The sequence below is a fragment of the Dipteris shenzhenensis genome, chromosome 16, assembly GCF_047967505.1.
Source record: "Dipteris shenzhenensis isolate YYH24624 ecotype China chromosome 16, Dip_SZ_1.0, whole genome shotgun sequence".
NCBI classification, from domain to species: Eukaryota; Viridiplantae; Streptophyta; class Polypodiopsida; order Gleicheniales; family Dipteridaceae; genus Dipteris; species Dipteris shenzhenensis.
This window is the reverse complement of record NC_141611.1, coordinates 32,830,244-32,856,347: the sequence shown is the minus strand read 5'-3', so window position 1 is coordinate 32,856,347 and position 26,104 is coordinate 32,830,244. Positions and strand designations below refer to the sequence as shown.

Here is a 26,104-nt window from a genome sequence, read left to right as displayed (position 1 = left end):
ATGCCTTCTTGCTAGAAAGGTATTTGAAACATCCACCGGTATTACACACATGGTTTGTGAAATATGAATGGGTATCTTGTGTGCTTATGTATAAGAGCTTGGCCAAAGCCAACATCAACACGCAACAAGAACACTCACAACAATTCAAATTTGAATGTACAAAAACTGGGGTTTGAACTCAATATGCCGCCACATCAAAGCCTTAGATGATTTTGTGGACATAGCTTGCAAGAAATAGCCAGCTCGTAGCAGTACCATGATCATTGTGGTAAACCATCACATCAAGATCACTGAGATTACTTTTTTAAAGCAACTGCAACAATGTATGCATTCCAGGCACTCTGTTGATGAAATGAATTCACTTCTTCATACTGTGAATCATCATCCTCGATGTCTTCATTATCATCTCTCCCTTGTAAAGCAGGCATTTCCCGCACCCAAATGTGAATGGAATCGAATCCAGCCTCTTCAAGACAATCTCTCAACTCTGGCAAGCTCCATCTGTACAATGAACAGAACTACGTAATGTAAGATATGAAATTCTAGACATCTATAACTAGGAAATTCAAGAAAATAGACCTCCATAATTAGAATCTGATTTCCATAAAGAAATGCTCATAATGCATAACAGGACAAGACCCACAAAGTAGCTAAAAAGAAAAAAAACTGGATTAAGGTCTGGGAGTAATTTTACAATTCTCATCTTTCAACCCTTGCTTATTTCCTCTCCTAATCGAAGACTACAACAAGATATTACCATTAACTGAGAGCAATAACTAATGTTATGTACTTGCAATAGATAAAAATAAGCACGAAGAATAGGAAGAACTTAGCCATGAACATGATTTATGTGCAGGAAGGCCAAAGAACAACTCCTTTAATTGCGTACACTTATAGCTTAGAGACCCTGGAATTGAAGCCTCCTTCAACCTAAGCATAAACATAGGCACAAATCTCTGACCACTCACTGATAGCATCAAATCATAAAAAAAGACCATTTTTTCAATGAAGGTAGCACTTCCAATCAAAAAAGGAAATTCGCTTCTAATCCTCAAACCACAAGCAAAGCAGCCTTAAAAAGTCACCCATACAAGATAAGAAATGCTCCCATATAGAACAACAAACTCATCTCTAAGTCATAATGAAGCCAGATCTTTGCATCGACTGACATGAACCAATGAATACTAAAAAATGAAAAAAGGGACACATTAGGAAAAAGTTCAGCTCTCTTCTTGAGGGACATAACAGACTGGCTGATTTGCTACATAAGGCGTCACCCTCAGCTTTAGGAACATTTGTATCCAAGCTTTTCAAGCACAGAAACTCACCTAGACATAAAGGTAGTTTCTCTTATTACCCTCCCCTTTGAGGGAGGAGTCTTTATGTATGTAAGGTTTTGTATTGTTTCAGGTCCCATAGGCTGATTTTTGGTCTTCAGAGGACGATAATATATTCTTCTTCTTCTTCTTCTTCTTCTCACTCTCACTCTTATTCAAAACATAAAAAGCTAAATGGTCCTTTACACTTATGTATTGTTTCCTACAAAGAGTCAAAAATACATTTCTAACTTAGAAAGCACAAGCATACTCAAACAAACTCTCTTTTGAAACTAAAAGAAAAACGGGCTATTCAGTTCCCCACTTTTTGTTTTCAGCTTATGTTCAATCATTCTAAACATACCTAAGGCCGATACACCATAGATAAAAGACTTCATATCTAAGATTGTGCGTACTTTTTTCATTATTTTCCTTGGATTATACCTCTTGTGTAATAGTAAAGTGATCAAATTACTACATTGAGTGATAAAAGACTCCTTAGTTGTACAAAGGCGGGAAAATCTATGGAATTGGGAAGAAATGACTCCATATTTTGCCAAATCAGAAATGTTTGAGTCAATGTGAGGCATTTTTATAATGAGTAAACCACTATATTCAGGTTGTTCACATTTATTGTATATATCAACCTCTAATCCTATGGTAGATTGAGAAATTCTAAGATCTAAGAAAACACAAGAATCCCCTCCTATAGTACAGTTCAGTTCACAAGAGTCACGAGGATAGATTCCTTCTCCAAAAGCACTACCATCTTTGTACATAAAGTCTTGAAAGTTAGGAACATCTGGTACAAATAAATCATCTATAAAATGCCTAACTTGGCTAAGCTTATGTAAAATGATAGGGCAGGTATTGATACTATTTTTTAGCCACAAGAAGTCACAGCATAAGGCTGTTTTCTCAACTTTTAGCACTTTGCATCTATCTTTGTCAAATCTCAGATTGAAAACTTCAGCCACTAGCTTTTTTATTCTAAACTTTAGATCTTCCAGCTCAATCTTTGTGTAAAGCGTCGTAAAATCATAGGTTTGAAGGAGAATAGGAGACTCTTTTTCCTAAATGCTTCGAGAGGAATTAAAAAACTTAACAACAGGAATCACTCCTACAAAGTCATTTAAAATCCAGCTTGAGTGCAAGGGGACATCTACCTCTTTTAATAAGTCCCTCCAAAGTTTATGGACACCAGGCAACATGGCTTTGAAGCAGTAGCTTAGCCATTTAGAGACATCCGTCAAAGTAGTCTCACAAGCAGCTGCAATAAATCTTGGCTTTTTGGGAGTTTTGTGAAACTTCCAAGCAGCACAAAGAAAAGGTATACTTGGATTGCAAACAAACCCAGAAGACTTGCAAAAACTCTGATGTTTTGAAATCAAATCCTTTTGAGAAACTAAGGCAGGGGCATAAGTTTTGGCAAGCGAGTTCACTTCTCTCAAAAGACATTCTAAGTTATTGGAACATTTGTCCATATAAGAAATGACAAAATTCCTATGGAATTTTCGAAGAAGAGTTTCATCTTCTTTAGAAAGATGGTTACTTTGCTTTGAGCAATTAACCGAAGGGACTTCTTCTAGTTTCAAAGCAACTTTCTTCAAAATCTTCCCTTTCTATTCTAATAAGATATTTTGAACTCCTAAACATTGTTCTAATTGCAAAACAAACTTTGAGATTCCCTTATCGATAGCTTTTAAAAGGAAAGACTCTTCTAAGCATTGTCTATTTGCTGTTCTACACATCTATGTGAAGCACATTAAGGAAGTTTGTGATTCCACCCACACCACCACTATGTGAGCTCCTGGGCTATTATAACAATCTTCTGCTGTGCGTACCCTCTGTTGGTTGATTTCTAACAGTTTTATGCCCCCATGATGTGCTCTCTTACCTAGCAATCCTATGAAGGCTTCATGTCCTTGTTCTCTCCTGATTTGGGGATTATAAATGGGACAATGAACTATCGACTCAAACACCCCATCTCAATAAACCCATAATGACCCAATTGCGTCTCCACTCCATCTTCTTCCTTTCATGAGCTCTCAAGAACAGATTGAGAACTTTGTTGAAGTACGGTCCAGACAGAGGAGGAACTAATTTTGAGGACATTTGTCATCGCCAAAGACTAGTGACTTTCACACCGCTAGAAAATGAAATCTCACCAAAGGGTATCCCGAAGTGGAAGATTGGTAGATGGACCCAAGAATTACACCAATTTTTTTTCTCTATGGAATCGAGCTTCATCAACATGTGTGTATTTCACGACCATTCATGTGAGTGCAAGCCAGCAAATAGACTGTGCTCAAAGAAAAAAATAGAAGCAACACTTAATATTTCCGTCCGTCCAAAACCGGACAAAATACAATACCAAAATGTCCTCCTACTATATGCCTGGCACCTCTACATCTCTCAGCCCACGTGCTCCACTGAGAATATGTGGACTCTCTGTTCAAAGGATCCCTTCCACCTTAATGTCTGGATACCAGCCTAGGTGGGCTGCCACTATAGCTCAGTCTGTAGCTTCTTCTGGGTCACCTTCTCCTTCTGAATGTAGGCCCACGGCTGCCCCTTTGCTGCTCCTATCTGCTGTCCTGAGGGCTGCTCCAAGTGATGATGAATGGGGGCCCAAAGGCCCCCTTTTATACGGGCTGGTTGCCCCCCCAAATTGGCAGACTTAATTTTTCCTACCTGGCACGACCCCAGCACTCCTAAAACCTCTGACCTGCAAGCAAACAAAGGAACACACGAACCATGAGGAACCTGAGCAGGCTGCTCACACCCAACCATGACATCTACGAGATAAGATCCCGAATTGTGAGATGTCCCCTCCGAGCCACAAGCTGAGCTACTGGCACGAACTCCCAACCAGATCCTGACCAACCTGGTGTCCCATACCACCAGGTGGCATCTAGAGGGGATCTCCTACTGGGCCTTGGGCTACGCTAAGATGCAAGCGCACGTCCGCGACTCGATCCAAGATCAAACCTAGCACTAGGGAACTGGACTTGCTCCCCTCGGCTCTCTGAAGACTGAACCTCTGGGCCCCCTTTTATAGACTCGGGCCCAATGCGCCAAAAATAGCAGAGACCTCTATCTGGTCAATACCCTTGCCACTCAACCCAAAAATCAAGCCTACCTAGCCTAGGCTTCCTGAGCTAGTCCAGTGTACCCCAGTAAACATCAGATACCAATCCATGCACATGACATACTTCCCTTCCTCGAAGAACTCACTCCTGATTTTGTAAGAAAACCCGAAAATGTTCTCTGAAGGTTAGGTAATGTCTCCCATGTTGTGTCCTCCTCCACACGATCCTTCCACTTGATCTTGTATTCCGTGATAGTTCGATTTCCTTATCAGTCTTTCACGAAATTCAAGAATTCTTTCCAATTCATGTAGAATAAAAGTCAAATCAGTAACTTCTATTATTTCTTGAGGAGAAACAAGCTGCTCATCAGCACCCAATAACTCTTTCAGTCTACTGACATGAAAAACTGGATGTACTTTAACATCAGGAGGCAATTCTATTTTATATGTTACTTGTAATCTTATAGTCCCGGTCACTGACTATGTCGGAAGGCAAACCATATAGCTTAAACAATTGGTCCACAAACTCGTGAGCCAACTGAATAGCTGATATGGTCGATCTAGTAGGTAAGGATCTAACCATCTTTGTCAGACGGCCAACTATGACCCAAATGGAGTCATGACCCTTGCACATTCTAGGCAAACCAGTAATAAAGTCCATGGAAATACTTTCCCATTTATTACCAGCGATTTGCAATGGGTGTAATAAACCCGCACTTCTAAGACGTTATGCCTTAGTAAACTGACAAAACCCGGCAACCTACCACATAGTTTTCAATAAATGCACGCATCTTAGGCCAATAAAAGGTATGTTTCACAAGAGACAGAGTCCATGTATGCCCAAATGTCCAGCACTAGGAGCATCATGACACTCCCAGAGAATCTTGGATCGAAGATCCGATACATCTGGCACACATATCTTTCCATTCCAGACCAGCAAGCCATTCGGAATCATCCATCGACCTTCCGCCTGTACTGTAGGTGGCGCAATCCCTGAGTCCTGGTCAACCATAGAGCTCCCATCCTGGACCTTTTGCCACTAAGAACTAAAAAGACTATCAGTTGCGCAAAGCCCTCTCAAGGATTGAAATAGGTCTGAGGATATTTCCGCAAATGACATAGCATTTACAAACTTGACTCGACTTAAGGCATCTGTCACACTATTCAAGAAACCCTTTTGATAATGTATTTCAAAATCAAAGTCTTGCATCGACTCCGCTCATCTAGCCTTGCTTCCCCTCAATTCCGACCCGTCACACACATACTTTATTGACTGATGATCCGTCAATACAAGAAACTTTGAACCTACTGTCTCCAAACCTTTAGACTGTATGCATTTCTTTTTCTAGTACGGGCCAACGATATTGAGTGTCATCTAGCTTTTTACTTTCAAAAGCTACAAGTCTGCTCTCTTGGAATAAAGCTGCCCCAATCGCAAAGTCACTCGTATCAGCCTCTAGAACAAGGCTGGGAAGAATTAGGTAGTGCAAGAACAGGTGCTTCCTTGGTACTTTGCTTCAAGGTCTCAAAAGCTTTGTTCATTGTTTCATTCCAAGATATAGGATGGTTAGACTTCCATCCACGACCTTTCAACATGTTGCTCAAGGATACAGTGATGTGAGAGTCATCACGTACGGACTTTCGTAGAAAGACCATAAATCCTAGGAAAGAACAAAGTTGTTTCACAGTCTGAGAGATGGGCCATTCCAAAACCTTCTGGGTACGATCTAGATGAATGTTGATACCTTCAGAAGAAATCTTGTGCCCTAAGTAAATAATCTCCTTCATAAAGAAGTCACATTTACTTCTCTTGGCATATAGCTTATGCTATCTTAAAAGAACTAAGACAATCCGGAGGTGTCCAATGTGATCCTCTAGCGATCGACTGTATATCAAGATGTCATCTAAGAACACAACAATGAATTTACCCAAATAATCTCTGAACAAATCGTTCATCATTTGCTAGAAGGTAGCTGGAGTATTGGTCAAACCAAAAGGCAATACGAGAAACTCATAGTAGCCATACCTAGTACAAAAAGCGGTTCTATCTACGTGTTTAGCATAGATACGGATTTGCTAGTAACCCATACGCAAATCAATCTTAGTGAAATACTTCGCTCTGACCAACCGGTCGATCAAATCATCTGAACGAGGAAGAGGATATTTATTCTTAATTGTCACTTTATTGAGCCATTTGTAATCTACGCACATTCTCCACGCGCCATCTTCATCCTTCCCAAGTTGGCTCATCCTATAAGGTGGAATACTAATAGGTTGAGCCCCAGGGACTAAATCTATGCAATGATCTACTGCCTTTCTGGATGTTATTAATTGAAACAACAAATGAGGAAAGCGGAATCAAAACGCACTAATACACATCATAATGACAAGTGTTTTATATTCCGAAGCTACATCATAGAGACAATAGGTCCCTGAGAAGAGGGAATATCATCACATTTAATATAAACTAGCATGTCCTTATCCAAAAAAGAGAGAGTGTGATCTTTCAATCCAATCTAAATATCGTGGGTTTTAAACCACTCTATTCTGATCAACAAGTCCACATGTTCCAAGTGCATACCTTGCGATCCCAAAACTGCTTCCTAGCTGAAAGCTACACCTCATAGGTGTGATAGCTAGGTGTCGTGGACAGCCTCATCTTAGTTCACAAAACTGTGAGAGCTGCCCGGGTCAAAGAGAATATGAACGCGTTGGTCCCTCACTTTCTCCATGAGCTCGAAAAAGGTCATGGGGGCCAAATAACGAATTATTTAGAGTGTAATTACATGAAAGTGGACAGGTAATAGCATTTACAAAAATACTTGTCATCACTGCTTGGTTAGCTCCCTCAGCTTCGGTTCCTTGGCTTGCACGGCGCATTGGTCCTCACGCTTGCGTCTGGTTCTTGCACTTAGGACAATTGCTCAGTGTGGCCCCGCTCCTCAAAAATAAAACAGCTCCTTTTTTTATCTTAAGGGTGCATAAGAAACGGGCTCTACTATTCTTTGTCTGAGTCAAGTTCCTCTTGGGAGCGTTGTCATTTGACTTCGGCTCCCTTGTACCAATTAGTGCCTGGAAGAACTTCCTCTGATTCTTCCCACTCGTGTTGGCAGGAGTGGTTTCCTTTGCGTTGGCCATGGTATCATCATAGATGCACGCATAATTCATGGCCTCTTGCAAAATGGTACATTTGTTGTTCTTGATCTCAAGTTTATACAAATCAGGTAAGCCATCCACAAAGAAGTCCAATAAAGTGATAGGGTCCATCTTTGTAGCTTTGGTTTGCAAATCACAAAAATTCTGAAGATAAACTTCAAAAGTCAAATTCTGTTTGGACATATCGAGGGCCTTAAGCTTGCCTATGATGTCATAGTCCTCCTCTTTCTTCAGAAATTCTTTCCTGGAGACCTCTTCAAATTCGATCCAGGTGAAGGGCTTCGGCTGCAGCTCCTTCTACCAAAGTAATGCTTTTCCAGATAAATACCCTGCTGCAAGTTGCATCTTCTTTTCATCAGGATAAGGGTGAAACTAAAAGTGTACTTGCCACTTGACCAAGTGTCGACCACTTCCTTGGTCCTGGATTTTTTATCTCCAGGATAGGGATCTGGTGTAATATTCGAACCCAACACTAAAGCTAAAGCGTCAACATGTGTAAGTGCTTGGACAGTGCTGGTCAAGAGCATGATAGAAGTATGAATCCCTTGGAGTTGCTGTGTCAACCCCATATGATTCGAATTAACCAGTTCAAACTTTGAGTTAAGAACGGGGGTGAATTCACTTAAGGCAGTCTTTGTAACTAGATCGTCATAAAGACCCTGGTCGTCCCCTCCTTGAAAATCCATGTCATGATCCGCCTCCGGAAACCTGGGTTCAGTCAAATCAGCCATGAGTAGATTGTGGCAAAGGAAAAGAGCACTGAAAACTGAATTTGGAGGAGAGAACAGTCTAGGAAAGAGGAAGCAACAGGTGAGTTCAAGATTTGAATCGAGTAGTGAATTAGGAACTGCCACGGGAACAAGGGAAGAAAGAAATCGGCAAGGCTTGATGGAGGAAAGAGGGCGACTGATCCAAACTATGGAATAGCAGCAATTCGGCCCTCACTAACGAGGATCATTAGAGGAGACGGCTACGGAGAGGATTGGCGCACAATTCTTCGAGTCTAGGGTCTGGTGAAGGGAAGGAATCCGGAACGTTTATAGGCTAGGTGAACCCTAGCTTTTAGAAAGCCAAGCTTTCCAAAAAAGCCATCCGCCTAACTTGGAAGGCTTTTTGCTTTTATTAAGCTTCCAAGCATCGAACCCTTCTCGGCCCCTGACCAGCTCCCATCGCACCTCTCCTCCTGTCCTCTTCTCTCAGCGCCAACCCTAGTACTCTCAGCCAAAAATTCTGCTGCGGTCCCCCAATTTCTGCCATAGCCTAGCGCTTCAATTTGGCAGCCCTACTCAAGCTAATCCTCCCCTCATGAGATCCTCTCAACCCCAAATCCCTAGCTGTGAATCTGTCTCTCCCTGATCCTTCAGCGAATCTTCCTGGGCTCTCTTCACAAATTCCTTCTATCCCAATCCAGATGAGCTATAACCGTAACTGACGAATCCACGACCTCTTGCAGGATATCCCAAGCAATTTCGAATTTGAATCTTACCTGGAGGAAATCATGTCCACTCTTTCTCGCAACAAAGATGCATACCTCAGGAGTTAGCTCTGATACCGACAGACATGACCCCAGCACTCCTGAAACCTCTCACCTACAAGCAAACACAAGAACACACGAAACATGAGGAATGTGAGCACGCTACTCACCACCCAACCATGACATCTATGAGATAAGATCCCGAATCGTGAGATGTCCCCTCTAAGCCACAAGCTGAGCTACTGGCACAAACTCCCAACCAGATCTTGACCAGCCTGGTGTCCCATACCACCAGGTGGCACCTAGAGGCCTTGGATCTGCTGCTAGGCCTTGAGCTACGCTAAGATGCAGGCGCGCGTCCACGACTCGAGCCCTAGCACTAGGGAACTAGACTTGCTCCACTCGACTCTCTAAAGACTGAAACTCTAGGCCCCTTTTATAGACTCGGGCCCAATGCGCCGAAAATAGCGGAGACCTCAATCTGGTTCGTACCCTTGCCGCTCAAGCCGAGAATCAAGCCTACCTAGCCCTAAGCCTCCCCAGGCTATCTGAGCTAGTCTTGTGTACCCCAGTACACATCAGATACCAATCCATGCTCATGACACTACCAGCCCACTCAAACAGGCTGCTCACCGACCCATCCTTTGCAGCCTATAAATCCCATCCTGGAGGCACCATTTCTAGTCTTTGGCTCGCCATGCTTGGCCAGGTGACTGGCTTGCCTTTTCAAAACACAAGAGAACCCAATCACTTTCTTTAAACACTAATTCACGATAGTGACGATCAGCTGCCTTCTTTTGGTTTGCATGAGTCTTTTGGAGAGCTTGTTTTACCTTCTGATATGCCACATCCATGCTCTCAACATACGTATCAGCCTCAAACATCTTATCCTTAGTTTACAAGGTAGGCAAATACAGCTCCCATTGTGTCTTATGCGAGTCTTATGCTCAGACACATAACATTTGAACAAGTCAAGTATAGTGGAATTAGCCTCTTCGGACTGCCCATCTGTTTGAGGATCAAAAGAAGATGAAAACTTCAATGTAGTGCCCATATTTTCAAAGAGACCTCTCCAAGAGAGACTCGTCATGCGCAAATTCTGTCACTAATGATAGTGCGTGAGTGAGAGATGATGGGAGGACGGAATGGAGCTTGAGACAGCTGTGTGAAGCTGAGATAGAGCGGAGTGATAAGAGCGGAAAAAACTACAAAAGAAAACACCAAAGAGCTAATGAAACAACACCAAACCTCCCTCCGTTTGCTGGTCCGAATCCCTGCTGAAGTGCTGCGTATACCCTCCAAGGTCAGGCTGAACTGAACTGCTGAGGTTCCAGGCTCAGATTGGAGTGCACAAGGGCTGCACTTAGGGCTTGAGATGAGAGCTGAGGAAGGCTGGGGATCAAGTGAGGGAAAAGGGGGGCCAAGGGCCACTTATATAGGGCTGGAAACCAGTCAACCCGGGGGCAGCCAAATAGAAGTAGATGCCTAACTTTGACAAAGTTCTAAAAGTATGTTAGGCTCTGGGAGAGTTTACAGACCTATATGTCTTGAGGAATGATTTCCTCAGGCAAGCCCAACATCAAACGACGACTGTGAGTAATGAAATTTTCCGTTTACTGATGTTCCTTCTTTTAAGAAATATGTGGCTACAAGTTTGATGTCAGTATCAACCAATATAGACGAAGTATATAATGGTGGTGAAGTAGATTTCTGCCCTTTACATATGTACAGGCAGCCACTGGGCACTCTCATTTATCTTTCAAGTGCATGGCCTGATGTTTCACATGGAGTGGAAAGCATTAGCCAGAAGATGGCTCAGCCATTCAGGATGTGCTGTCTCATGATTTTCAGACATCTCCGCATCAATAGCTAGATAGCCCTTCAGGGAGATTCCATACGGTTCGGTTTGGACATTGTCTCTGCACTTTCTAGGGCTAGCATGGAATCTAGTCCAACTCCATCATGAGAAGATTAATGACGATGGTTTTGACTTAATCCTCTCACAAAAGCCATTTCAAACGTTTGGAAATTGACTTGAACACTCTTCATCAAAGTATGTTCATTATTTTGATATTCCTCATGGTCCAAGCCTCGCATGCCCAATTGTTGGTGTTGGAATGGTCACCTCCCCATCTGTAAGCCCCCAAATGAGGAGAGCGTGGGGGAGGTGGACCTAGGGCTAGGGCTGCCACATTGGGCATCTGATTGGATGCCATGTGGGTAGCATCCCCTAGAAAGAGGCAATGGAGAGGGGGCTGCCACTTGGGCAGCACCTCACAAGAAAGCAACAAGGAGAGGAGGGGCTGCCATGTGGGTAGAACACCTCAAAAGATCCCTGGAAGATTGGAGGGAGGGCTTTGGCAGCCTGGATCTACATGGATCTGCCACGAAGGGACCTGCAACAGTACAGAGCTTTGGAGCTGTGAGTACAGAGCAGCGGCGTGGGATCCAAGGGCTGGAATAGCCTTGAACAGGAGGCAGAACTGCAGGCAGCAGATGAGCAGGCTGGAGGCGCCTGTGTGGTGGGCTGTCTGGCAGAGTATATGGGCAGGCTGGGGGCCTGCCTCAGGCCTGACAGAAGGCGCAGGCAGGGACAAAGCCAGCAGCCCAAAAGGGCCCTTATATAGGGCTGGTTAGACCAGCCAACCAGGTCGGCCAGCAAGCAGACTGGTCGGCCAGTCTGGTCGGCTTTTACAGCATGCCTTTGGGCCTATAAAAGGAGGGCCTCCAGGCCCTCTATCCAGGAGAAGACAAGTGGGCTGTAGAGCTGCAGACCTAGCTCAGGTGCTGCCCACCTAGGCTGGCTTCCAAAAAGCAAGGTGGAAGGGATCGGGACGAAGAGTCTACATGCGCTCAAGGTGGAGCACGTTTGCTAAGTGTTCTAGAGATATCTGGCAGATAGTAGAAGTACCTTGTGGTAAGATCAAAGGACCACGCTCTGGTGGGACTTTGGATCTCTCTCTTTTGTATTGTGTCCATAGCTTTGGACGGAAATATATTCTTGTGGTGGTTTCTATATCTGGCTGGATCATTGTATATTTACTAGTCTGCACATCTATTTGATGCACATATGTTCAAGAAGTTTGTGATTCCACTCCCCCACACACAGTGTGAGCTCCTATGCTATTCTATCATGGTATCAGAGCCCAAGTAGGAGGCTCACAGGTGTGGGAGCCTGATGGCAGGGACCTTGCTGAAGGACAACCCTAATTCAGAAGCTCTTGGGAATCGACTTCCCCGACTGGAGGACAGTGCCCTTGGGAGAAGGAGGGTGACTCAGATTCAGTCAAGTGCACAAGGAGTTCTGGTCTACGGAAGGTTGAGTTTGACCTCGGAAGGGTCAGTCGACATTTTCCTTTAAAGGATCAATGTTTGTATTATATTTGTTTGGGCTTCACGTAAATGATCAAAAAGGAATTAAGGTCAAGGTCCTTGGTGAGGGTGACATGGCACAAGACTAGGTGGATCTAAGGCTAAGGGATCCAAATGCATTAAATGTGCCAAGGGGCAAATGATTTCAATGTTATCCCAAGAGAGGGGTAAATGATGCATTGAGGAGATCCCCTCAAATGTAGACATGTGGCATACTAGATCCATCTAGGGAATTGGGGCTTGATGGAATCTGCAAGCTAGAGCCTTCACGTATGTGGACTATTCTAGAGTTTTTTGCTACCACCAAGGTTGGCTGGGAGGAAATTATGTGTGCCTGCCCCGTGATGGACTGTTAAAACTAAAAATGTGAAGCAAGTTAAAGATAGTGACCGTTAAATTTTGGTATCAAAGCAGTGTTTGGTGATTGACGTGGTTTGGAGCCGCACGTCGAGTTGGCAAACTAACGATGAATTGAGATTGGAGGGATTTGGTGTTATCTTTCGTCATTGATTTGAAGGCGTGGAAGACGAGATTACAGGAGCCTGTGAGCACAGGCTAGATTTGCAATTAGAGAGTCTGTGAGCAGTTCATATAAGTTTAAAGTAATTCAATCGATGTGACCTATGGGTTGACGGCGGTCATTAGGCAAGATCGCGAGAGCACACAGTCTATTAGATGGTGTCGTGAAAGGCTGGAGCGCTCCCCTCTCCTCTCGCAGCCGCTCCCCCCCCCCTCGCCTCCCGTAGCCCTTCGCAGCCCCCCCTCCTGTATCTCCGCTCTCCCTCCCCCTCCCGTAGCCCCTCGCAGCCCCCCCTCCCATATCTCCGCTCTCCCTCCCCCTCTCGCAGCCGCTCCCCCCCTCCCCCTCCCGCAACCGCTTCCCCCCCCCCCCACCGTAGATCCACTCTGCCCCCCCCTCCCGTCGCCCCACTCTGCTCCCCCCCCTCCCGTGGCCTCTGCGCCAACCCCCCCCCTCCCGTAGCCTCTGCCCCACCCCCCCTCCCGTAGCCTCTGCCCCACCCCCTCCCGTAACCTCTGCGTCACCCCCCCCCTCCCGTAGCCTCTGCCCCACCCCCTCCCGTAGCCTCTAGGCCACTCACCCCGCTCTCCCTCCCCCTCTCACAACCTCTCCCCGCTCCCCCTCTCTCCACTGTGCCCCCCCCTACTGTAGCCTATCCGCTCTGCCCCCCCCTCCCGTAGCCTCTGCGCTGCCACCCCCTCTCGTAGCCTCTCCGCCCCGCTCCCCCTCTCGTAGTCTAGGTAGGGACCTGCTGCCTACCCTCGCTTGCGCTTGGCCTACTGCCCCGTGGTCTGAGGGCCCTTGTCTACTAGCCTTGGCTTGCCACTGGCCTTGCGCAGGCCTGCGCACCCCTACAGCAATGCTGAACAAGATCTGCCTCTGCAGGAAATCATGCACCTGAACAAGTCCTACAATGGCCCACAAACCCAAACAGTCTCCGAAGCCAATTATGGGAGAGATCACAAAGCGCATCTCCATGAGTGGATTAGCAATTGACAGCCAACCAGTCCTCAAAACAAGGTGCAATGGGCACCAATGCAGTTCTTTCTCCCGGAGCCATCATCTCTACTCCGATCACTGCTTCCCCCACCACTGTACCACTCAGCCTGCCCCCCACAGGAGAGGGTCACAGTTCCGCACCCCCCACATAGCTCCCTTCTGTCTCCACCACTCTTATGTCCCCCCTTCCCCTCACCCAGCAGCCTTTCTCCACTCCTCTGCCATATACAGCCAGCCTATCGCCCACGCCCCCTCAGCCATACGCCATGTCCTGGTTCGCACCCTCCCGGGTCCCACCTGAGACGATAGATTACATCTTTACGGAGCTACATCGACTACGGGATCATACCGTAGCACAAGATCAACTTATTCAGAGCATGCGCCAGGAGATCACTCACCTCCGTCAGGAGGTTCTCTCTCTCACTGCTACTGTCACAACGGCCCCGCGCACTACACCAGAGGTGGAGGAGCGGATCGCTACCATCCAGACTGCTATTGCGGAGACTACCAAATGGGTGGACGTTGCGAGACGGGCATCCAAAGCAACAGTCTCAGCCACCATCGCCGAGCACGAACAGAGGGCCAGTAAGGCTCTCAACATCCGAGTACGAGGTATCCCCCGCGTAGATTCACTCACCCCCTTAGCGGACGTGACTGCTTTCGTGACCTCTACCCTCGGCCTCGCCGAGCATGGGATCGAGCATGCATGGCCCACAGGACGGGACCCCACGCGCCCACAGCCACTCATCATCCGATTCACGGATACTCAGGCTCGACTTGCAGCACTCAGGCAGCGTGCTACACTACGGGACCACCCTACTATCTTCATGGATGAGGATCTCACACCTATGCAGGTGGAAGAGCGGCGCACCCTGCTTCAGCAGCGAGATGTAGCCCGTCAGGAGGGGAAGTGGGCTGTCGTCTGAGATGGCCGCCTATTAGTTGGCCCCCGCCACCGAGCCCCACCAGGTACTCCAGACACTGTAGCAGACTCCCCCCCCAAATAGGGAGACATGGTCTATGAGATTCAGACTCAGCACACAGTACCCTTGGCATGCACCATATGGAGCTGTAATGGTACCCTATGGTCTGACCCTGGGAACTTCTCGGAGTCATACACTGGACGCGACATCGCTTTCTATACAGAGACACATCAGAGCCCCGAGCGCCCTCTCCCTCCGGTCAGTGGCTATACCTGGGAGTCAGTATTCCGTGAGGAGACCAGATATATTGCGGGGGTCCGAGGGTCAGGCGGAGTTGCAGTACTCCTTCGTTCAGCGCTCACGAGCTTGATATCCGTGGTTAGACGGGATGTCCATGCCCGTTACCTATGGCTCCAACTTCGACGCCCCTCCACACACGACCTCTTTATTGCAGTCTGCTACTTTCCTCTTGAGACGTCACATTTCGCACGGATGCTTCGTGAGGATACGCGGGTATCCCCCTATCTAGATCTCTACTCAGACATTGTGGAGTTCTCCAGATGCGGAGAGGTCCTCCTAGTTGGGGATTTCAACGCAAGGACAGGTGCACATCAAACATCACTCCTGGACTTCCACTCAGATCCGGTCCTATTACCTGAGATGGACACAGAGGACTCGGGCTTCCCCCGCTCCTCGACTGACAGTCGCGCTCCCGTTACTGGGTATGGGCAGGCTCTTTTGGACCTTGGACGTATACATGATCTGGTCATCTACAATGGACTAGACCGGTGGCCTGCCTCCTCTGGTTTCACATGTTTCCCACATGGCGGAGGAGCCAGTGTCGTCGACTACATTATGGGATCTCCTGCTCTAGCCCCACAGATCACTGACTTCCGCACTGCACCCTTACCCCCAGGAGCCGATCACACTTACCTGTTCTTTCATATCCTTGCGCCCCGAGCCCCTCCTAGCCACACCCCGCACTACACTACCTATCATGATATACACTTTGATCATAACCTCTCACCTGATTACTCAGCCCACCTAGCCTCCCTCCTCAGACACATAGACACCATACCCTCTCTAGATCACCGAGCCACCCTTATCACCCACTCCCTTCACAATGCAGCCCGCCACATTTTTCCTTCCACTACTCGGCCCACCCGCCCTCCACCCGCTGGCTCCACCCCTTGCAATAGCTGGTATGATGACGAGTGCAAAGCATTACGCCGCACACTCCGACTCACGATCCAGCAAAAGGCTAGGGCCAACCCACATCTCACTAGGGATTATCGTCGACTAGTCCGTCGCAAGAAGCTAGCCTTCCTGCGCCAGAATGAGGATACGCTACTAAATATTCTGTTTAGTAGCAACTCCAAGGATTTCTGGAGGGAATTCCTAGAACGCCGATCCCCCTCCCCCCTCACAGACACTTCCCTCTAGCACTCCTACGCATGTACACTCTATGATATCCCTGATCAGCCTCCTCCCGACCTCTCAGCCACCCCCCGCCCCACTTCTTGTATCCTCTTCACAACCCACGGAGTCACCCACGCAGCGCATAAGCTTCACAACGGCCGAGCTAAGGATCATGAGGGCCTATGCACAGAGTTTGTTGCCTATGGCATCAAAACTCTAGCCCCCATCCTGGCAACGCTGTTCAATGAAGTTGTTTGCCACGGGTTACCCAGAGCCTGGACCCTGAACACTATCACACCCATCCACAAAGCAGGAGATCCCATGGATCCAGGGAATTACAGGACCATTATGATTGGACATGTTATGTCCAAGATCTATGCATCAGTGTTAGATGGCAAGGTCAGTGCTCGCGCAGAGGTACAGGGACTCAGGGCATCCGGACAGGCCGGCTTCAGGGCGGATCACTCGACTTACGATCACATTTTTACACTTAGAGGAATCATTGAGGAGGCCAGACACAGGAGACAAAGTATATTGTTGCTTTGTGGACTTCCGCAAGGCATTCGACACCGTTCCCCGCGCCCGACTCATCAGACGGCTGCAGGAGTTAGGATACGACTCCGTGATTATCTGGGCAGTAGTAGCTCTCTATGAGCGAGTGACGAAGCAGGTCAGGATTGGCACCAGCTGGACCCCACAGATCACGAGCACTATCGGAGTCAAACAAGGATGTCCCTTGTCACCGACTCTATTTGGCCTCTACATCGACGAGCTCGAGACCACCATTAGGATACTCAGAGGTGCAGGCTGCTCTCTTGCGGAGGCTGTCATCCAGATTCTCCTATACGCAGACAATGTAGTACTACTATCCTCTTCTGCTACTGGTCTTCAGCGACACCTGGATGGACTTCAGGTCTTCTGTGATACACATGACTTGAAGGTCAACCTTGGGAAAACCAAGGTGATGATCTTCAACACTTCTAGACCCGCTATGCACCGAGAGCAGTTCCTCTTCGCCGGCGACCCTGTTGAGATAGTTGACTCTTACACATACTTGGGCGTTGTCTTCTCAGGCCCGATCTTCACGATGCGCCCGGCCATGCAGGCCAAGATCAGTCGGGGATACGCCGCTCTTGCCAGGCTGGAGCGACAGTGCTACCACTCCCACTTCCAGGACCCGCGGACCAAGTCTCTCCTTTTTTATTCTTTGGTCCGCCCAGCAGGCATGTACGGTAGCCCTTGGTGGGGAATCGACCTTTCAGACACAGAGTGGGCTCGAGTCGAGCGCCTACAGATACTGATGTTGGCTCGGATGATCCGCAACAAACCATCGGTACCACACCAGACCATTCTAGCAGAGTTCGGCGCCTCACCCCTACAGCTTGATGCGGCTTTTCAAGCCATCACCTATCTCCACAGAGTCAGGGGTTTCAGCTCCTCTGCCGACGGTCACCTCCGCCTATCTTGGCTAGCCCTATCCTCCTCTATGGCCTTATCCGTTGATGGGGACCAGCGATGTTGGTATAGTCGTCTTTCCAGTTGGTTCACCCGACATTGGACCTCGACTTAGACCGGTTGCCTCCTTTTCAGTACAGCCTCGACGCTCCACCATCTCCCCTCTCCCCCACTGACCAGGAGGTCAACCGGCTCATTCGAGCGGATCTGCTCCAGCTCCACACCTGGCGAACATGGTTTCTTCACTCCGAGCTTCCTGTGAAGCTCGACTTCTACCGCCGACACTGCCTTCATATCTCACAGGAGGGCTTCATCACACCTCCGAGTTACACACAGCTTCATCTACCACATGCGCTCCGGATCTCCCTTGGTCAGTTTACGGTCTCGTCACACCGATTACGGATCGAGAGCGGACGCGCAGAGGGTATCCCACGAGAGGACCGCCTTTGCCCACTTTGCAACTTGCAGGAGATCGAGTCGGAGGAGCACTTTGCTTTCAGATGTCCTATCTATTATGCCATTCGAGACTGGTACCACTGCCTCTTCCGCGACGAATTCGGCTCCCTCCCACACATGCTGCAGTTTCCGGATCAGCGATGCCTAGCCGTTTTCTTACATGAGATGACTCGCCACCGAGATACCTCTCTCCGAGCACGGCGACACGAGCAGCACACACAGCGTGAGGACACCCAGCGGCCTATCACTGATTTCTTCCAGTCACAGGATACCTCTCCTCAGTCTAGCCGACGACGTGGACGTGAGCGAGAGCCAGAGCCACGACAACTGCGCCAACGAACAGACTCACACATCCGGGTCCATGACATCTCGTCTCTGCTCTCTGCCCGCCCCACCGGGGTTACCGTTGCCCTCATCCACAGGGCCACCCACCGCCCCCAACGACCGAGCTCAACTAGGCCGCGTGACGTCAGAGGCCAATCATCTATCGCAGGGTTTTTTCCGACCTCCCATTTGACGACCCCTCTATGATTGGTCTATGACGATCACCACCTGCACATGTATACTGTATCTCCCCCTCTGCCCCATTTTTTGTGCCCCCCCCTTCTTTTTTGTATCATCTGGAGGTAGACACATATTTTTTGTATCAGGACTAGACACACCGTCCTTCATAACCTCTTTTTTGTAGAAACGGTTGGCTGGCCCGTTTTGAGACCGCCACCGTTATGCTCATTGTATCAGTTATCTTTAGTCTCATAGACCTTCACCGTCTCCCGAAGACTTTAATAAACTTTCTTTCTTTCTACTGCTAACTCTTGCAGCTTGAAGGAGAAACTTTAAGGCTGGGGAAGAGATATTTAGGTGCAATGGCCCTAGCGCCATAATTAAGGAGCAAAAGCTTGAGCGACTTAGGCTCCCGTTGTGGAAAAAATGAGTTGCGTTAGTTGTTGTTCAAGGGCGATCCCATAATTGTTATCCCGGAGCTTTTAGACAAGTGTAACATTAAGAGGCTTTGCTTTGAATTCCATACTGAACTATATGCTCAGAAGAGGGGCAAGCGTATATAAGTCACACGATGTTCAACTTTGAAGGGATAATACGAAAGCAAACATGGCATGAGGCTTAGCAACGTCCCATTGAAAAGCAACGATTGGAAGGAGGGTTCATCCCAACTTTGAGAAGGAATTATCAAGCAGCATCTTACTTTACTTTTCTTAGATTTCCTATTTCTAGTTGATTTTTGGTTTTACACAGTTTAGTCTGTTTTTTACATATGCCCGAAAAGTAACAGTTTGTGAAGTAGTTTTCAGTTTACAACAAGACATTCAGTTAGTGGGATAGATGCTTCTGCAATTGTAAAGTTGTAGTTGTCTTGTAGATTGCAGGCATTCCCTAGCATAGGGAAATTGTGACAGTTTGCATTTACAATTTATATATAGTGTGAAAAAAAAGAAAACCAATTGACTGAAATGAAAGTTGAAGAAGAAGCTTCTAGGGTGGATCCAGTAGAATCGGGAGTCCGACCAACCCCGCAGGTGTCGCGCCCAGCAGGCCATACACTATCTGGTAGAATTGCATTATTGGAGGATGCCTTGCAACAGATTTTAGCACAACAGTTACAAGCAAATGTAGGGCAATCTAAACTCAGGAAAATGGTTCATAGTATGTCTACTAGACCATCTCGTGAAGAGAAAGGTAAAGCTCCAATGGATCCTGAATCCAGTGTTCATACGGTCGAGCCTAGGAGGGCTAAGGTACCTAATATTGCCAATTATAGACAAGAAAAGTATTCTGGTCAAATGTCTGACCGTATTCCGATATCATAGAGACCTGGTTACACAAATGGGACGAGGCCTTCACCATTTGTGAAATCATGAATGATATGAAGAAAATCCGTGAGGCCACCCATATGTTTAATGAGGCAGCGGATAGGTGGTGGATAAGACAGCAGAAAGATGGAGTGGCATCCACTACTTGGGAGGGGTTTAAAAAGGAATTTAGAAAACGCTTCTTACCTCCTGACGAAGCTTGGGATCAACATCGAAACCTTCGTCAGAGAAATTTATCAGTGGCGGAATACATTGATAAGTTCAGAGAAAGTGTAATGAAAGTTTATGAACCTCTACCTCAGTCAATCCACGTAAAAGATTTCATCTTTGGACTGAATGATCGGATCAAGATGAAGTTCGGGCTAAGTATGCGAACACGCTAGATGAAGCAATTGCCATAGCCTTGAACTATGAGGATGCCAAAGGGAACAGACCAAGTGGGTTTGTGCAGGTTGGGACCCGGTATGAGTACCCAAAGAAAACGGGGTTTAAGAAGAAGTGGATTAGCAAAGGGAGTGCCTCACAGCCTGGTGGTCAAGCCAAGCAGGCGAAGCCAGTTGAGACTCCTAAACCAAGTACCATCATTGGAGTAAAGAAAAGTAACACCAATGGCAACCCGAGCTTGGTCGAGGTCTTCTTTGAACCCAGAGCAAAGAGAAAAAGCGAGGAGAGAAGGCTTGTGTTTTGAATGCCCTCAGCCTCATCTTTTGTTGCGGACCTTGCCAAAGGAAGGACGGGTTTTTTTTTCGTATGTTTGCCTCCGTGTCGATTTCTGCGCTCCGCGTCAATCCGTCGTCACCTACACCGTACACCTCTCAGACCATGGTGCCTGGAAGACTCCAAGTTGTTCACTCATTATGAGGGGGACAACTAGAAGATCGTAGCGTCTGGATTGCTCAAGTTCAAAGGTGGGAACGTGACTCAAGGTGGTGGTGCCAAGAGGTGCTACCAGAGATGACCTAGGATGGTGTGCGCAAGCAAAACCAAACCTGGTGGAACAAGAGCCACTATATGAAAAGCCTAGAAAAGATTTCGACATCGAAATGTTCAAGAGGACTACGACCAAGGATTTACTGGAGCATCGTCATCGACCTGTTGGCATTGGGTTGAGATGTGTCGGTGAGAGGGGGTGTTGGAATGATCACCTCCCCATCTGTAAGCCCCCAAATGAGGAGTGGGGGGGGAGGTGGACCTAGTAGGGCTGCCACATGGGCATCTGATTGGATGCCATGTGCACAGCATCCCCAGAGAAGAAGTCAAGAAGAAGGGGCTGCCACTTGGGCAAAACCTCACAAGAAAGCAACAAGGAGAGGAGGGGCTGCCACATATGGGTGGCATACCTCAGAAGATCCCTGGAAGGTTGGAGGGGCTTTGGAAGCCTGGATTTGCCACGAAGGGACCTGCAACAGTACGGAGCTTTGGAGCTGTAAGTACAGAGCAGCAGCCTGGGATCTAAGGGCTGGAATAGGCTTGAACAGGAGTCGGTACTGCAGATGGCAGATGAGCAGGCTGGAGGCGCCTGCGTGGCAGGCTCGGGGCCTGCATCAGGCCTGACAGAAGGCGCAGACAGGGACAAAGCCAGCAGCCCAAAAGGGCCTGGCAAAGGCCCTGATGTAGGGCTGGTTGGACCAGCCAACCAGGTCGTCCAGCAAGCAGACTGGTCGGCCAGTCTGGACTCTGGTCAGCCAGGATGAGGCAGGCTGGTCGGTTTTTACAGCAGGCTTTTGAGCCTATAAAAGGAGGGCCTCCAGGCCCTCATAAAATCATCACTTGGAGCAGCAGTTCAGGGAGCGCAGATCAGCCACCTGTGGGCCTCTATCCAGGAGAAGACAACTGGACTGTAGAGCTGCAGACCTAGCTCAGGTGCTGCCCACCCAGGCTGGCTTACGGACAGCAAGGTGGAAGGGATCGGGACGAAGAGTCTACATATGTTCGAGGTGGAGCACACGGGCTCAATGTTCTAGAGATCCAGCAGATAGTAGAAGTACCTTGTGGTAAGATCAAAGGGCCACGCTCTGGTGGGACTTTGGATCTCTCTCTTTTGCATTGTGTCCATAGTTTTGGACGGAAATACATTCTTATGGTGGTTTCTCTCTCTGGCTGGATTGTTGTCTATTTACTGGTCTGCACATCTATTTGATGTGCATAAGTTAAAGAAGTTTTTGATGCCACACCCCACACACACTGTGTGAGCTCCTAGGCTATTCAATCAGTCTTCCGCTGTGCGTATCCTCTGTTGGTCGATTTCTAACAGTTGGGTGGCTGTGAAATGCCCTCTTTTATGAGAGGTGAGTCACTAAAGATGCATGCACAAGTTACTAGAAAATCACTGTTGAATGCATGCAATTGAAACCACATGGGGCAGAATGTAGAAGCTTTTTCTGAGCTGCCACCTCGAAATGAGTAGGGGCACATTCTCTATATTCTCAAAGGGATTTGGGTTCAGAAATTGGTTCCTCCAAAATGAGGTCTACATAGAGCAACTTATCTTTAAATGAAAGGTCCTACTAGAAGATGAAAAATCATGGCAACCAGAAAGGATCTTCAAAACTCACCTCCCATCTTTTGGCCCACTGATGGACAATATTCATGGCTTGAGTTTTCTCTTCCTCAAACAACAAGGTATGTAAATTTAAGAGCAAAACTATTTTTCTTGCCATAAAATTTTAAGAGCAAATTGCTTTGAGAGGGGACGGATGTAATAAAGCAGCGAAATGAATTGATTAACAAAGGTAAGAACTAGAGCTTGCTACGGGATGTTTTGACTAAAGAAGGAACTTGGACAAGACTGCATCCACCCCTTGTCAAACAAGTTTGATGTGACATCCATAATCCCTAGTGCACTTGGGATATCTCTCTCTCTCTCTCTCTCTCTCTCTCTCACACATATCACCTTTCCCTGTTCCTACACTCCTTTCCGCTACCTTCTGTCTAATAACCTCCCTTCCACAAGAAGAAACACATTTTAGAGAAAATAGCACTTTTTTTGCAGTTTTAAAGAGTCTTGAACAGGTCATGATGACCGTATGGCATTCATTTAAAGTATGGCCGCTATTTGGACTTACAAACGCCAGTGATAGGTGAAAGCATGCCGTATCATTCGATTGTTCTTCAGCTGGAAATGCAAGCTAATCACTGTCGTACGGTTAACAACATCAAATGCCTCCTGCTCCCAAAAGTACTGTCCACACCCATAACCTGCCCAATGAACACTCTTGCTACTCCCAAAGAGGGAATAAACCTTAAACCTAAAGTCTCAATTGAGTTTGCCAAAATTTAAAGCAGAAGAGCTGTCAATTTCCAAAACTACTCACAGTGAAGTCGTGAAAATGCCTGCGAAGCTTCAGAGGACACTCTGATGACACACCACCATATATATCCATAGCGAATATACCGCCTTTATCACTCAAAGACTCAAGTGCATATTTGAAATATGAGACTAAATCAGAGCGCTTCTGAAGACAACAGCAACTGTAATTGAAAGCACAGACTATGTCCACCTCTCGCCAAGGAACGGTTGAATCATCAGGATTGCTGTCATCCCTTCCATAATTGCACTTATTTTCTAAGGCATCATTTTTCACACATTCAGTCAAGGGAGCATCTGAAAGTTTGGCATCCCTTTCAACGTCACCGTTTTGCTTTTCGAAACCATCCTTCTTCAGGCATTCGGTTGAGAAAACATCTGATACGTCTTCGCTTTCTACTGTTCGTAGTGAATGCCCCTTCGTCGCAACACTAAGAGGAATACTTGTAGCACTTCCAATAACCTTTGCTACAGAAATTGGCTGAAGAACATTTCCATGAAAGAGACGAACTCTACTGCAAGCATCTGCCCCAAGAATTTCAATGTTGTTTCTTAAGCCCCACAAAAGTGCCTCCGAATCAAGATCCAATCCTGTAGCTAACCGCTGCACGCCACCTTTGACCCATTCGGCACTGGCTGACAATCAAGTCCAATTTTCAGAAAGATTCTGAAAGTGCTTTCATGTGGAAGTTATAAATTCGTTCAGGGTTATGAAGCAGGACGAAAATTTGTTCAAGTATGATAGGGGAGTGAGAACCAGATGAGAGCAGTTCCGCAGAAGTCCTCCCTCAAGTGAAGAGGAGACCGGCCACCAATGTAAGTAAAGAAAAACTTTTGAAGATAGCTTATGTCTCCCTTTGGCGACTGTTATTTGCAGCATCCGACAACAAAGACGAATTTGTGAAGGTGAAGTCAAAACGTAAACCTGCGATCTGGAGTAAAGAGTTGTGTGCTCCAACCTGCACAGAGAGCTGGTAGAGGTGATGCTTGCTGGGTCCGTTCCACTGGTAATTGGGAGGCTGATCGATCAATGGAGAGGGGTGGAGGATTGTGGGAGGGGAGGAGACAGTGGGGTTGAATGCAGAGGAAGGGAGAGGGTCATCTTCTTGGTGGTGGTAGTGACGGTGGCTATGGCGATGAAGCTTTTGTTTCCCCTTCCCCATCTCTCCAACTTGGTGTACAAATCAAAATTTCAAAGTTCCTATCCAACTCTTCACAAACTTTTGGAGTGATCTAAATTAAGTTCACCTCGTGGGTTCATCACAACACTTGAGTACAAGTACTCCCGAGCACTCCCGAATTTATAACTTAGATTTATGTAAAATTGCAATTTGAGAAGTATTAATTATGATATCCAAGAAGAGCACTATAATAGTAAAAATATTTGAAATACACTACAATATTATTATAAGACTAACAATACATGAAAATTTATCGAATATACTTTAAAAAAAAAAATTTTTGAGTTTTTATAAATGGAGTTATATGTCACTAAAAACATGACGTTTTTAAAAGCATGAATTAATAATAGTTCATACATGAATTATTTTATGTGTATTGAAAAAAAGTCGTAATGCTTTGAAAATGGAAAGAATTGAGTAATATATGCTGTGAATTAAGAGTCATTCAAGAGTATGACTTAACTATAGTTTGAAATAGGAAGTCCTTTACACGTATTGAAAATGGGCTTCTACTTAAATATACTAGATTATGTCTCTATTTTTGAGAAAGTAAATTTTTTTTGTAGATGCTGGATTTCCACTGAGGTTATTGTAGCCATATGTCGAGTCGGTTGTGTTGAGTTCTCTTATGAATTTCTCTTCGAGTGTATCTGCTTTGCATTTTAAGTTTGTGTGGTGGCTAGGATTTCTGTTTTGAAGTTCGAGTGGAACGGTTTGTACCTGTTAACATCATGTTTCAGTTTTAATGGAGGTTTGGTTTGGTGTTGTGTTATCCATTTTTCAAGATTACTAGTTTGTCCAATATATCATTTTCCTGTAGCAATACATAGAATAGAATATACGTAATATGGTCCTTTTGTTTCTTTATCTTTGTCTTCTTCCACGATTTCCTATTTGAAATAGCAAAATGAAGTACGACGAGTTTTTTTATGTGTGGTAGAAAATGAAGTTTGTATGTATTTTAAGATATGGAGTCAAGAATGTACTTGTAGGGTGCTGAAATATATTGTTCTTTGGTGGAGTCGGGAAAAACTCAAAATGTTCACCATATGCTTCTTTTGCAAAATTCAAATCAATAATGGAAGTTATCTTCTATGGTAAATGGCAACTCTTTTGCTTTTTTCTAATCATTTGTTTGGAATATGTTGTTGAACTCCGCTAGTATGACATTTCCAGTCTTACAATCTATTTTGAGGAGTGCGGCTAAGCTTACATTGTAGCCAAAGTATTGTAGCCAAAGTGTAGAAGTTCAAGGCAATAAGCTGAAATTCCTTCTGAGTGCTTATCTATTATTGCTTGTGCTTCTGTTCTCAACATCATTGGAATAATGATATCGTCCTCTTTTGTGATTTTTTGAATTATGTACTTAGTTAAACCTGCATTATGTTTGAATTGATATTATGCGTATGTTTTTTTTTAATATGTAAAGTTTAATAATTTTTTATAAATTAAAATTTTTTACTAACCATTAGCTCTCATTTCTTTGTCTCCATGTTCTGCCTTCCATTGTTGTACTTCATGTTGATTATTATTCATTAAATTCCTAAGGTCTTGCAGTGTGCTCCATCCATATATGTATTCATTTGGTTCCTTTTCAACCATGTTT

General features: G+C 46.1%; 1 protein-coding gene across 1 annotated transcript; it reads right to left on the bottom strand.

Moving 5' to 3' along the window:
* Positions 1–24,601, bottom strand: LOC147892856 (S-adenosyl-L-methionine-dependent methyltransferases superfamily protein). The gene is made up of 5 exons (XM_087387350.1): positions 24,277–24,601; positions 24,075–24,181; positions 23,325–23,949; positions 23,076–23,191; positions 1–501 (listed from the first exon to the last, which is right to left on the bottom strand). Exons 1-5 carry the CDS (start codon positions 24,478–24,480, stop codon positions 297–299), a joined length of 1,257 nt encoding a protein of 418 aa, XP_087243476.1. The 5' UTR covers positions 24,481–24,601; the 3' UTR covers positions 1–296.
* Between the last annotated feature and the right edge of the window lie 1,503 nt (positions 24,602–26,104).